This window comes from Schistocerca serialis, chromosome 7 (assembly GCF_023864345.2).
Source record: "Schistocerca serialis cubense isolate TAMUIC-IGC-003099 chromosome 7, iqSchSeri2.2, whole genome shotgun sequence".
NCBI classification, from domain to species: Eukaryota; Metazoa; Arthropoda; class Insecta; order Orthoptera; family Acrididae; genus Schistocerca; species Schistocerca serialis.
Genome location: NC_064644.1, coordinates 122,539,102 through 122,552,486, shown reverse-complemented (window position 1 = coordinate 122,552,486; position 13,385 = coordinate 122,539,102). Strand labels below are relative to the sequence as shown.

General features: G+C 39.7%; 1 protein-coding gene across 1 annotated transcript in view; it reads left to right on the top strand.

Moving 5' to 3' along the window:
* Nucleotides 1-13,385, top strand: part of LOC126412921 (uncharacterized) — a 224,791-nt gene that overhangs the window by 176,765 nt on the left and 34,641 nt on the right. Inside the window, exon 12 of the mRNA XM_050082810.1 lies at nt 5,593-5,817. Within this exon, the coding sequence (XP_049938767.1) occupies nt 5,593-5,817 (225 nt within the window). The remainder of the gene's footprint in view (nt 1-5,592; nt 5,818-13,385) is intronic.

Sequence of the window (13,385 nt, the reverse complement as noted above, 5' to 3'; positions counted from 1 at the left end):
GAGTGTCATTTTGCCAGTTCCAGAAGTGTTTCTGAGATTAAAAAAAGTGTTGGCGCAAGTATGTTATATCTGACAGGGAAGGGGACAAAGTTGATGTTGAGGAATAAAAAAAGATTCTTTAAGAAAAACAAAAGTTCCTATTACTTTTTGCAGGCTGTGAGTTTTCTTTTAGTATATTTCATACAGATGCAGTTGGACATGGCAACAGTTGCTGTGCTTTGTTGCATCACTGCCTCCCTGCCTGGAATTGAGAGTTTGAATGAAAAAGGCGTGATTGTGCACAAGACCTTACACATTTATAAGTTTGCTAATAAGGACTATGAGGAATCTACCTGTCAATCTGATGGTCCTCTGATGATTCCCATGAGGAACAGGAGAAAAGTTGGTCCAGCTGAATCTGTATCTTTCTGAATGAAGAGGCATGATGCCAGTGAAGAACTTAGATTAATTGGAGATGTAACATTGTATTTTCATTATTAATAGAGATTTAGTTTTAAGAAGAAACAAAATATGACATAGCCTCATGGCCAAAGACAGAGGTCATGTGTGAGTGATTGTGGTTATGTGAATGTGTATGTGTTGTGTACTTTAGAAGAAGGTCTTTTGAATGAAACCTCACTTGTTTAGCAGTATTTTTGTTTGCGCCCATTTGCGATTCAACATCTCCGCTATATGGTGAAGAGCAGTCTATCCTTTTCATAATATTGTCACAAATAAACATATTATATATATACTACTACAAAACTGAGTTTGCAATAAAAGGCTCAAGGTTAGGGAGAGGAGAAGAGGAGATGGACAGAGGGGTGAGAGGAAGTGAGTGTAAGAAGTGGGAAAGAGGAGATGGACAGAGAGAAGGAGAGAAGAAGGTGGACATAGAAAGGGTGGAGAAGAAGGTTAGGACATATATCCAGTTTCCATACATATTAAAAATGTGTACTTTCTCTTTTCCATTTTTCCATTTAACCAGCTTGAATCACAGCAATGCACATCTGACAACATCTAGTAATTTGTTAAATTGCTCCATTTGCATGAAGCTATGAAATCCAAACCATGGAAAGTTCCACACAAAATACAACAATATTACAATAAGAATAGATTGCTACTCACCACACGGAGACACTGTAGAGTCAAAGACAGGTACAATGAAGAAACTAGTTAACTTTAAGCTTGTGGACAAAAAGTTCTTCTTCAGAAATAAAACACACACACATTCACACAGGCATGACACACACACACACACACACACACACACTTGGCCAATGACTCCGGTCATTGTGGCCTGACTGGTCAGTGACTGCATCTGATGTGAGCAATAATCTGGGATGGGTTGTGGGGGTAAGGAAGAGGCATGGGGTTGGGAGGGGGAGAGATAGCAGCACCCAGTCATGCTGAATTGGTTAAAGACATTCTCCCCTTCTCTCAGTCCTTGAGGTGAAAATACTTTTTTGCCACCAACCCAACCAATCAGACTCACTCCAAAACCAACATTAAACTGTGCCTGACACAGGTCACTCCTCCATTCAACCATGATCCATTCCTAGTGCTCCCAAATCACCCAATGTTAACTTTTCAGACTCTCCTAACATTTAACCTTGTTTCACCATCATCCCTCAAATGCCTCAACATGGAAATCACCCATATATCTGCAGAAAAAACTGTAATTCATCGCCTAAAAATCTTATCCGAACCTTATGATTCTACCTGCTGACAAAGCTCCACTACTGTAGTTATAGACTATAGGAATTACCTGGCAGAGGGGTTCCACCAGCTGTCAGATACATCCACTTACAAACCCTGCCATGGTGACCCCTTTCCGGAAATCCTGCAGGATCTCCAGTCACTCCTCAAATCCTTTGACCCATCCCAGAACCTCTCCCCTGAGCCTCTTTCACCTCTCATCCCAACCACTCCACACACTCTACCTTCTTCATGCTTTCTGAAGTCTATAAACCCAACCATCCACGACATGCCATTGTAACCAGTTACTGTGCTCACAAAAAGAGAATTTTCACTCTCATGTGCCAACACCTTCAGTATGTTATGCATAGCCTACCCTCCAATATAAAAGGCAGCAAGCATTTCCTCCACTGTTTTCCACAGTTCCTGTTCTTTTACAGCCCAGCACTCTGCTCATCACAATTGATGCCACCTCCCTCTATGCTAATATCCCTAATGCCCTTGGCCTTGCCACTATTGAACAGTGCCTTCCCCAGTGCCCAATTGGCTATAAACTTACAACTTCCTTCCTGGCTACCATGACCACCTATATCCTCATCAACAATTACTTCTCTTTTGAAGGCATCACCTACAAAAAAATCCATAGTGCAACAAAGGACACACACATGCCACTGTCTTATGCCAACCTATTCATAAGCCATCTCAAGGAATTCTTACTAATCACCCTCACATGATTCAGATTCACTGATGACATCTTTATTATCTGGACCTTGGGTAAGAACATCCTATCCACATCCCTCCAGAGCAGCTGTCTGCCCCATTTGCTTCACCTGGTCCTCCTCAACTCAACAAGCCATCTTCCTCAATGTTGATCTCCACCTCAAGAAAGACTACATCAGTACCTCCATTCACATCAAATCTCCCAACTACCATTGGCACCTCCACTTCGACTGTTACTACCCATTTCATACCAAGAAGTCCCTTCTATACAGCTTAGCCACCAATGGTTGTCATATCTGTAGTTACAAGCAGTCCTTCTCCAAATATGCCAGATGTTTCAAGTATCTCTTGTTATACCCGGAAATGAGGAATTTCCTACCTACTATCCTTCCTCACCAACCGTTCTGCAGTGGTATTTTGCCACCCACTGAACCTATGCAGTATCCTTGTCCACCACTATTCCATCCCTGCTCCCAAACACTTGTCTTATGACTTCTATCTGTGCAATAGACATGCTCCCACTACCATCTATTCCAGTCTTGTCACAAGCATGCCTCATGTCATCAGAGGCAGGGCTATTTGTGAAGGTAGCCATATGACCTACAAACTAAGCTGCAACCAGTGTGCTGCTTTCAACATGGGCATGATGTCTAACAAGCTATCTGTCTGTGTGAATGGCCACTGTTTCCGAGAGAAAGCTGGACCACACTATTGCTGAATTGCCTGACATGATGAGCTTCATTTCAATGCCCTACACATCTGGATTCTTCATTCTAACACCAGATTTTCTGAATTGCCTAGGTGGGAACTCTCCCTATGACATATCTATCCTTCTTTTCCATAACCTCCTGGTCTCAACCTTTGTTAGTCTCTGCTCTCAACCTCCCTACCCCTTCCCTGCTCCCACCCCAACACTACATATGCCTTCTATTCTGTCACCACACTTACTAATCTTTTTCCCTTCTCTACTCCTCTGCTCTCACCTCTCCCTTTTCTGCCCCAGCTTAGCCTTTTGACTCTACACCTGGCAGACACACACACACACACACACACACACACACACACACACACACACACACACACTTGCAGGTATCATAACATCTTCCTCCACTCCCACCCCACTAACCTCCCTTTGCCCCAACTACCCATGCCTCCCCTTCTTACCTCCACCATCCACCCAAGATGGCTGCTCACATCAGATGCAGTAGCAGTCTGCAGTCAGGATGCAGTGGTCAGAGACAGTGGTCATGTATGTGTGAGTTGTGCTTGTGTGGATGTGTGTGTTTTCTATTTCCAAAGAAGGACTTTTTGTCTGAAAGCTTAAGTGTTTATCAATCTCTTCACTGTGCCTGTCTGCAACTCAACTGCTTTTCTATACAGTAAGTAGCAATATATCTTCTTCATAATGTTGTTGTACACCAAGAAATTCTCTATATATTTGAATGATTGTAATAACATTGTGTCCATTGAAAGCTCACTGAGAATCAGTGTTTAACATGAACCACAACTGCAGTACAATAGTATTATATAGATGACACGTGAGTCCAGCATGGCATTTTGTAAGTAATAATAATAAGGAACAGTAAACATGAAAATACAAGTAAAAATCATATATACAATTCATTTACTTAAAACTATCACAACTGGAATCAGTAGGGCATGTATAATGTGTTACTTGTTTCAGAAAGCCAAGAATTTTTCATTATCAATTACTTTGTTGTATTTGCTGTGTTTAAAACATTGATCTCACTGCTGTTGAAGCATTTTGTTCTGATAAAATACTTAAGGTGGTAGTCAGCTCTTTTTCACAAATAAAAAGAGACATGTCTCTCCTATAAGACGAAAATGAAAGAATAACCAACTTTGTGCTGCACTTGTGAGAGAAAATAAATCCCTGAAAGTTGACTCAAACTTGATTTAACAACATACTACACTTACTGACTTACTGAATCTCTTATGCATAAGCTGCTTTTGTAGACTGTTGGACAATAAAAATAAAATACAATACTATACTAAGGGAATGCATAAAGCTTGCAATAAGTATTTTGTCCCTTCTGTAGTGCTGCTACTATTTTTTGGTGCTACTGGATAATAGTACTGCTACCACAAATGGGCTGCAGATACCACACTAGGCACAGAGTGGACCCAAAACATTGTTGCATCAGACGCAGAAATCCTACTAGTGAGTTCCTACACAGCCGGCCTAGGGCTGTCACTCACAGTACTGGCAACACAGCAGGAAGGCAAGCTGGCCACAGCAAAAGCAGGCTCACTGACACACATACCCATTGCTGCCTTGTTTTGTTGTATGTAGTTAGAAGCAGTAAATCGGCAGAACAAATAAGAATCTAACCATTATAAGTACCCATAATTTCAAACCAAAGTATTCACAGTCTGGCAGCACATAATGCAATGGGAGATTCACTTCAGGTGATGAGGCAATATGATTTTGCAAGCTGTCACCATGAGACACAGACTCTAGCATTGACACACCAACTACTGGGGCTGAGTCACTTCCAGAACCTTGTGCCTTCCAACTGGTGAGCCACCATGGGCTCACTTAAGCTGTAGCTGGACTACTGCTTTGGAGGACAGCAGTTTGTATCCAAGGCTGTGAAGGTGCCCAACAACCTGTACTTACTCAGGCAAACTGTCACGACACACCACCAGTCAAAGGGGCAGGCTCCACTGCTACATCCATTCTTCCAGTACAATAACCAATTACAGACTTATGCCGGGCTGGCAAAAGTGACACTGCAGGTGTCCCATGTCGGCACTCGTATTCTGCATTGACACTGGCCGGTCGCTGCCTCAGCAACTGCCAGCCTTACTGCCATCAACAAACACCCAGAAGGCGTGTAACCATTATGGGTTGATGCTATGAGTGGGTATCTGGGAGAGAAATAACTATTGATGCTATTTGGATACGCTACCAATGGCCAACATGCCGACAATGACCCACTGCTGCAATGTAGTGGTGAACCACACCGTACCACTACACCCCCTTGCACACTTTCGCAGTCATTACAAGCTAATATATTAATGATGAACAAGCATACTCTAACACAAATATAAGCCTTTTTTGCAGATTATTCATTCCCATAGTGCCCCATTATCCTTCGCTGTAGTCATAATTATCAAACTTGTAATTAGAGAATCTTGAACTTAAAATCCTTGTGTATTGTACCTTTGCAGACGATGGGCAGGAGTGACCAGTTCTGGGTGGGGTCTGCCCTACTAGCAGCACCAGTTGTTAAGCCATCTACCTACACAGTATCTGTTCGTCTACCAAAAGCAAACTTTTTCCATCTTCTTGGAGATGGTAAGAGAATTTCTGGAAATGACTCAGCTATAACAATGCAGAGCTTAAAAGCGGAAACTGTGCTCCTGCTAAGAGAGGGTCATGTGATACCTATGCAGGTAAACAACAAGTAAATTTCACAACATTTTGTGTGTTTGATTCCTTGCTGAAGAAATACACCATAATGAGCAAACTGTTTTTAGTGTTGGATGGTGTGTGTTGTGTGTGCATGTGCTATTTTTTTCCAACTTTTTATGGCATGGAACTGAATTATTAATAATTTATTTTTGTTTCTACATTTTTATGACTGACTACCGTACTCTTTTTGTGTTTCAGTATACTAGAGTAGCTTCTCCTGTCTCTGACCGACTTCTTCTTATACAATGAATGCTAAAGCTATTTACCTTTCTCGTTAACATAAAGATTGCAAGTTATGGTCGCAAGTCAAACAGGGTCAAGTGTCAGCAATATCTACCCATCTGCCCACAGTATCCCATAAGCCATGTCAACTTCTCCCTTTCTAATTGCTCCAGTGGAACATTTAACCATAATCTTTCCTTCTTTCATTGAGCATACACTCTTGACCTTAACTCTGCATATATATTTGTATAGTTCCATTCTGCTGGGAAATTATACCTGCCCTTCTTACTATTTGATATTTACAAATGTCTTTGAGGGGGATATTTTTGAAATTTAGATTTCTTAAAATGTTTGTAACACTTTTCTGAGAATTTAAAACGTGTGAATACAACATTTGTTTTACATAGTTTCAACCACAGCAGAATTTCTATTGTACCACATCTCATATATACAGGGTATCCCATTTATCTTGACCACCCTAAATAACTGTTTGTCCAGATGCAAATTACTAAAGGTTTCAAGCAAATGTTCTTTAGCTGTCTGGGGGACATCTATCAGCATGATTGCCTTTGTTGTAGCTTTGTTTTTTACAATGATATGAACAGCAGTACGGCTTTTTTAAATGGCACCCTGTATTTTTTATCTATATCTACATCCATACTCCACAAGCCACCTGTGTGGCAGAGGGTACCTCGAGTACCTCTATCGGTTCTCCCTTCTATTCCTGTCTTGTATTGTTCAGTAATTCATTTCTTCTCCTAAAGGCCTATTCAAAAATGTGTTACAGTGTACTATTTACTGAAACACAAAGCTATTAATTACATAATGCAATATTGACTTTGAGCCTGGGATCACAAACTTGTCCACTTGCTGGAGTTGTCAGACAACAAATGCAAACCAAGTAAAAACATAACACAGAATTGACTTTGACTCTCTTGTACTATTGCCCAGGAGCAGAACATTCAAAGGTGCTCAAAGTGATGATCCTGGACATTGATTCACTGGTGCACTCATTGAATGAAACAATTACGAGGGCTATCCACAAAGTACATTACGTTTTCGTTTGTGTCCGTTAGGGGCGGGGCTAGTGCGGCCACCTTGGTCTCATGGCATTCCGCTGCTCAGTCGGCATCCTGCCGTGCTAGTGAGAGGTTCGTGCTGTACTCCGTTGAGTTACTGTGACAGTTTGAAATGTCAGCGTTAATTGAAAATGCCGCGAAGTGTGAAGTGCATGCTGTAATAAGGTTTCTGACTGCAAAAAACTGTACACCGATAGAAATCTATCGGCAGCTTTGTGAAGTGTATGGGGACAACATAATCACTGAAGGTGGAGTGCGTCAATGGGTCATAAAATTTAAAAATGGCTGAACTAACGTTCAAGACGAAGAGTGAAGTGGAAGACCCAGCATAGCGACTGCCGAACTTGTCAAAAAAGTCAATGCCGTGGTCCGTGAAAACCGTAATTTCACAATAACGGAACTCTCTATGAGTTTTCCACAAATTTCACGAAGTTTGTTGCACGAAATCATTACCGAAAAGCTAGGTTACCACAAGTTTTGTGCAAGATGTATACCAAAAATCTTGACAGAGATTCACAAAAATCAGCGAATGGCTGTAGCATTAATGTTTTTGGACGCTTACAAGACAGATGGCAACTCATTAGTCAATCGCATCATTACTGGTGACGAAACATGGGTTAAGCATGTGAATTGTGAGACAAAATTGCAGTCAATGCAGTGGGGGCACACAAATTCCCCCCAAAAACCCATGAAATGCATGCAGACAATGTCGGCAAGGAAGGTGATGGCGACTGTCTTTTGGGACAGAAAAGGTGTGATTTTTGTGGATTTCTTGGAAAGAGGCACTACAATAAACTCTCAAAGGTATTGCCAAACTCTGTACAACCTCAGAAGAGCAATACAAAACAAGCGCAGAGGAAAGTTGGGCTCAAAGATCTTGCTGATTCACGACAACGCCCGGCCCACACGGCAAATTCCACTCGTGAAGTTCTCGAATCTTTTAAGTTGGAGTTGTTTCCTCATCCGCCGTACAGTCCCAACCTGGCACTGAGCGACTTCCACTTATTCCGAGCAATGAAGAAGTGGTTGGCTATGCAGTGTTTTGATGACGACACACAGCTTCAAGAAGAGGTAACCACGTGGTTGAAGGTGCAGGCGGCCGAATTTTACAACGAAGGAATTTCCAAGTTCGTCCATCGCTACGATAAGTGCCTTAATTTAAATGGCAAATATGTAGAAAAGTAGTATTTAAGTGTGGCTTTCATCTGTATATAATAAAAAAAATTTCCAATCCTTTATTTTTAATTCCAAAACGTAATGTACTTTGTGGATAACCCTCGTATTTACTGCTTCCAATGTTCCCTGCTGAAGAGAATTACAAACAAGCATGATACATTCCTTCATGTCCTCTGGAATTGTTGGAATAACACAATAGACAACATCTTTAATGCATCCCCAAAGAAAAAAGTCCAGAGGATTTAAATTAGGAGACCTAGCAGACCAAGTAACTGTTCCTCCTTGACCAATCCATCCGGCAGGATACCTTCAGTTTACAACACAACGTGCACGCAAGGCATTATGTGTTGGACATCCATAGGGTTGATACCCCAGGAGCATTCTGGTTCTTAGCGGCACTTCATGCAGAAGAGGAGGAAGAATTCATCTGAGGAAGTTGGCATACACTGTGCTGTTTAGACTACCATTGATGAAATAAGGGCCAATAATTGTAGTACCAAGCATCCCACACCAGACATTAACTCTCCATTGGCGCTGATGTTCCACCTGTCTAAACCATTGTGGGTTGTCTCTGGACCAATAATGCATGTTCCTTGATTTTACCTGTCCTTTGTTTGAGAATGAACATTCATTGGTAAATAGAACATTGGAGAAGAAGTTCGGGTTGGTGCGGATTTGCTGCTGTGCCCACTGACAGAACTGTACACGATTCTGGAAATCATTCCCATGCCATTCTTGATGTAGGTGTACATTTATTTATTATCTTTAGGCATTAAAAATGCAATTGATGTCATCATTTGTGTACATATACAGTTTACATAACTAACAGAAATGGTGTAATATATTGTAGATCATTATTGTCTAATAAGATACAAAAATTTGTCCTTGATGCTGCACAAGGTATTTTCATTATATTTACATGCATAAGTTTAATCTAAGTGAAACTATTTTAGTACTGGTACTTATGATCATCTTTAGTGCACATTATAAACTCTTCTATTGTATAAAAAGATTTTTCTCTAAGCCATTTCTTTGTGACACTTTTAAACTCATTCAGTGACACATTTTGTGCCTCTATTGGCAACATGTTAAATAGTTTTACTCCCATGTACCTGTAACTATCTTGAGTTTTCTTTAGTCTAGCAACTGGGATGTCAATTTGCTGTTTTACATGTGTGTCATGGTAATGGATAGATTGTCATAGTTTGTGACTGCGTTAGTTTTCTTTTGTGTGTATCAGACAACTTAGTATAAAGAGAGCTGCAACTGTTAGTATTTTTAGATTTTTGAAATATGGTCTACAAGACTCGTTATTTATGACTCCATGGATGCATCTGACTGCCTTCCTTTGCCAAATGAAAACTTGTTTTGCTCTGGGTGAGTTTCCCCACAACAAAGTGGCATATGTTAAATGGATGTGGAAAAAGGCATAGTATGCATTGAGTAATAACTTACCACTAACACATGACCTTAGTTTACCTAACAAATATGTCACATGTGCTAACTTAGTACAAATATAATTGGTATGACTCTTCCACATTAATTTTGAGTCAAGATGGATCCCAAGTAGTTTAGCTGAGACACAATCAATCTTATCACTCTTAACACACAAGCTAAAGAGAATATTTACAGTTTTATCATGATTTATATGCAAGTCATTGAGTTGGAACCACTTGATGGCTACTCTGAGATGAGCCTCACTTTCCTCGTTTAATTTTTCTAAATCTTTCTCTGCTGTAACAAAAGTTGTATCATCTGCATAGAGTGTGGATTTACATAACATGGTGCTGGGCAAGTCATTTACATATATTTTAAAAAGTAAAGGTCCAAACACAGAGCCTTGTGGTACACCCTGCATGATATCCAAGACATTTGACCTCATATTGTTAAAATACACAATTTGTTTCCTGTCGCTCACATAGGATCTGATCAGAGATAGTTCTGAGCCACTAATACCATAGCAGTGCAGTTTTTCTAGTAGTCTCCTGTGACTGGCAGAGTCAAATGCCTTGCTGAGGACCACAAGAATGGCATTAACTGATAATCCTGATTCAAATGACGACAATATATATGAAACAACATCTTCAACTGCTTTTGCCGTTGACAGGCCGGACCTGAAGCCATACTGAGAGTCACTAAGAATATTATTCACAGACAGATGTTGACTGATTTGGAGCTGTATGCAATATTCCACTACTTTTGATATGATGGGTACAAGGGAGATTGGACGGTAATTATTAGGACAAGACTTGTCACCTTTCTTGTGCAGTGGAGTAACGACTGCCATTTTTAAGGATGAAGGGAAACAGCCACTGACAAACATCCGGTTCATAAGAGAACAGAGTGGATGTGCTATTACATCTGCTATTTTTTTTTATTACAAAATTGGAGAGACCGTAAATGTCTTCTGATTTTGAGTAACTTAATTTTGCTATTGCAGTTTTAATATCTGTTACTTTTACTTCTTTCCATTTAAACACATGAACCATATCCTCAAAATTTTGAAGAAATGAATTTCTATTATTTGAGATATGGTTGTTGTCACATTTATGAATATGTTCATTTGCAGCACTGTTATTCATACTGGCAGCATTAATGAAGAAGGTGTTGAAATCATCTGGTGTGATACAAGCATCACATGAATTATTTTTGTTAACATCTTTATTTCTACCCAGATGAGTCTTGATAACAGTCCAGGCTGCTTTGCATTTATTTTGGGACTTATTAATATAATCATCATTTGCTTTGCACTTGCTTAACCTAATTTTTGCCTTGTATTTGTTCCTCAAACTTATGTAGTTTGCTTTTTTGGCTTCACTATTTTTTGATTTGTCATAGGAAATCATTAACATTACATGGTAAGAATGGAACCAGTGACAAGTAAGAATTTGATGTACGCTGGTTTTAGGAATGCCAATCTCATGTTCGAGCTGTCGTGTGCTTACATGTGGATTCATAGAAACAAAGCAAGAACAGTAACTTCGGCAGCTTTGTATGTGCGAGTGCTACAACAATTGTGTCGTCATGGGCTGAAACTTCCCGTTTCCTGAAGCGTCGCAACAAGATGAGAAAACATCCGTTGGGAATATGGTTTGTGTCAGGATATCACTCTCTGTACAGTTCTGCTGCCTGATTAGCATTTTGCCTACCTTCAACAACAACAACAACAATAAAAGAAACATTATGTCATTGCAGTTTGTAGGAAGGACAGCCTTTACTGTATGCCTACTTTACACAACAGTATTTAAAAGGACTAAACTACTGTCCTAAATGTACCCGTACATAAGAAAACAGTATTACAATTACTGTTCTGCTAACTTACGTTCCCCACAGATGAGTAGTATTTCTATCTTCTCTTCATTGGTGTACATTCTACTCACACAATTCTTCAACTGGTGATGGTTGACAGAATGATGGGTGTGCATTCTACTTATGTTTACATTTGTTCTCTGTCGATGTCAGCACATGGATGTGTTTCATTACCCCCAGTACCTGCACTAAGCGCTGGGAGCATCAACGTCAATGATGTATTATGTAATTAATACATTGTGTTTCAGTGAATGGTACACTGTGATACATTTTTGAATAGGTCTTTAGGAGAGGAAATGAATTAGTGAATAAAAAATGCAGGGCACCATTTAAAAAAGTAATACTGCTGTTCATATATTTTATAAGAAACAAAGCTACAACAAAGGCAATCATGCGGATTGATGTGCCCCTGATGGCTTAAGAACATTTGCTTGAATTTGCATCTGAACAAGCAGTTATTTAGGGTGGTCAAGATAAATGGGACACCCTGTATATGTGGTATATATCCTCACTTTTCCCTTTTCTGCTGCTTCTCGTTCTAATTACTTTAGTCTTTTTCTGATTTTATTTTCAATACACATTCTGTAATCATTAGATTGTTAATGCAATTTTCAATGAAAACAGCAATGTCATCAATGCATATACATAAATTAGAAACTGACTGGCTAGCATAACAACAAGCAGGCTCACCTATAGTCCTAGACACAAGGTATTTAGATGAAAAATTCTTCATATACCGCTGACACCTGCCAAGAAAATTTTTTTCGGAATTCAGCACCTTTTTTGAGTCATCAGTCTTTTGACTGATTTGAAGCAGCCTGCCACAAATTCCTCTTCTGCACTAACCTCTTCTTCTCAGAGAAGCACTTGCACCCTACTTCCTCAATTATTTGCTGGATGTACTCCAATCTCTCTTTTCCTCTACAGTTTTCGCAGTCTACAGCTCCTTCTAACACTATGGAGGTTATTCCCTACTGTCTTAACACATATCCTATTGTCTGTTCTTATTGTCAAAATTCCATATGGTCCTTTCTTTGCTCATTCTGTGGAGGGCCTCCTCATTACTTATCTTATCGGTTCACCAAATTTTCAACATTACTCTGTAAAACCACTTCTCAAATTGTTTGAGTCTCTTCTGTTTCACTTTTCCCAGTATCCATGATTTACTACCATACAATGCTGTGATCCAAACATACAGTCCCAGAAATTGCTTCCTTGAATTAAGGCCTATGTTTGATACCAGTAAACTTCTCATGGTCAAAAATGCCCTCTTTGCCTATGCTAGTCAGTTTTTTTATGTCACCCCTTCTTTGTCCATCAAGGACTAGTTTGCTTCCAAGGTAACAGAATTCTTGAATTTCATCTACTTCATAATTACCAGTTTGATGTTAAGCTTCTCGCTATTCTCTTTTCTGTTGCTTCTAATTACTTTGGTCTTTTTCTGGTTTATTCTCAATCTATATTCTTTACTCATTAGACTGTTCATTCTATTCAGTGCATCCTGTAATTCTTCTTGATTTTCACTGAGAATAGCAATGTCATCACAAATATTATCATTGATTTCCTTTCACCCTGAATATTAATCCTACTCTTGAAACTTTCTTTTATTTCTGTCAATACTACGTTGATGCATAGATTGAACAGCAGGAATGAAAGACTGCATCTCTTTACACACTTTATCATTCCCTATTAGTGCTTGTACATATTGTGTATTTACCCATCTTTCCCTATAGCAGACTCCTATTTTTCTCAGAATTTTGAAC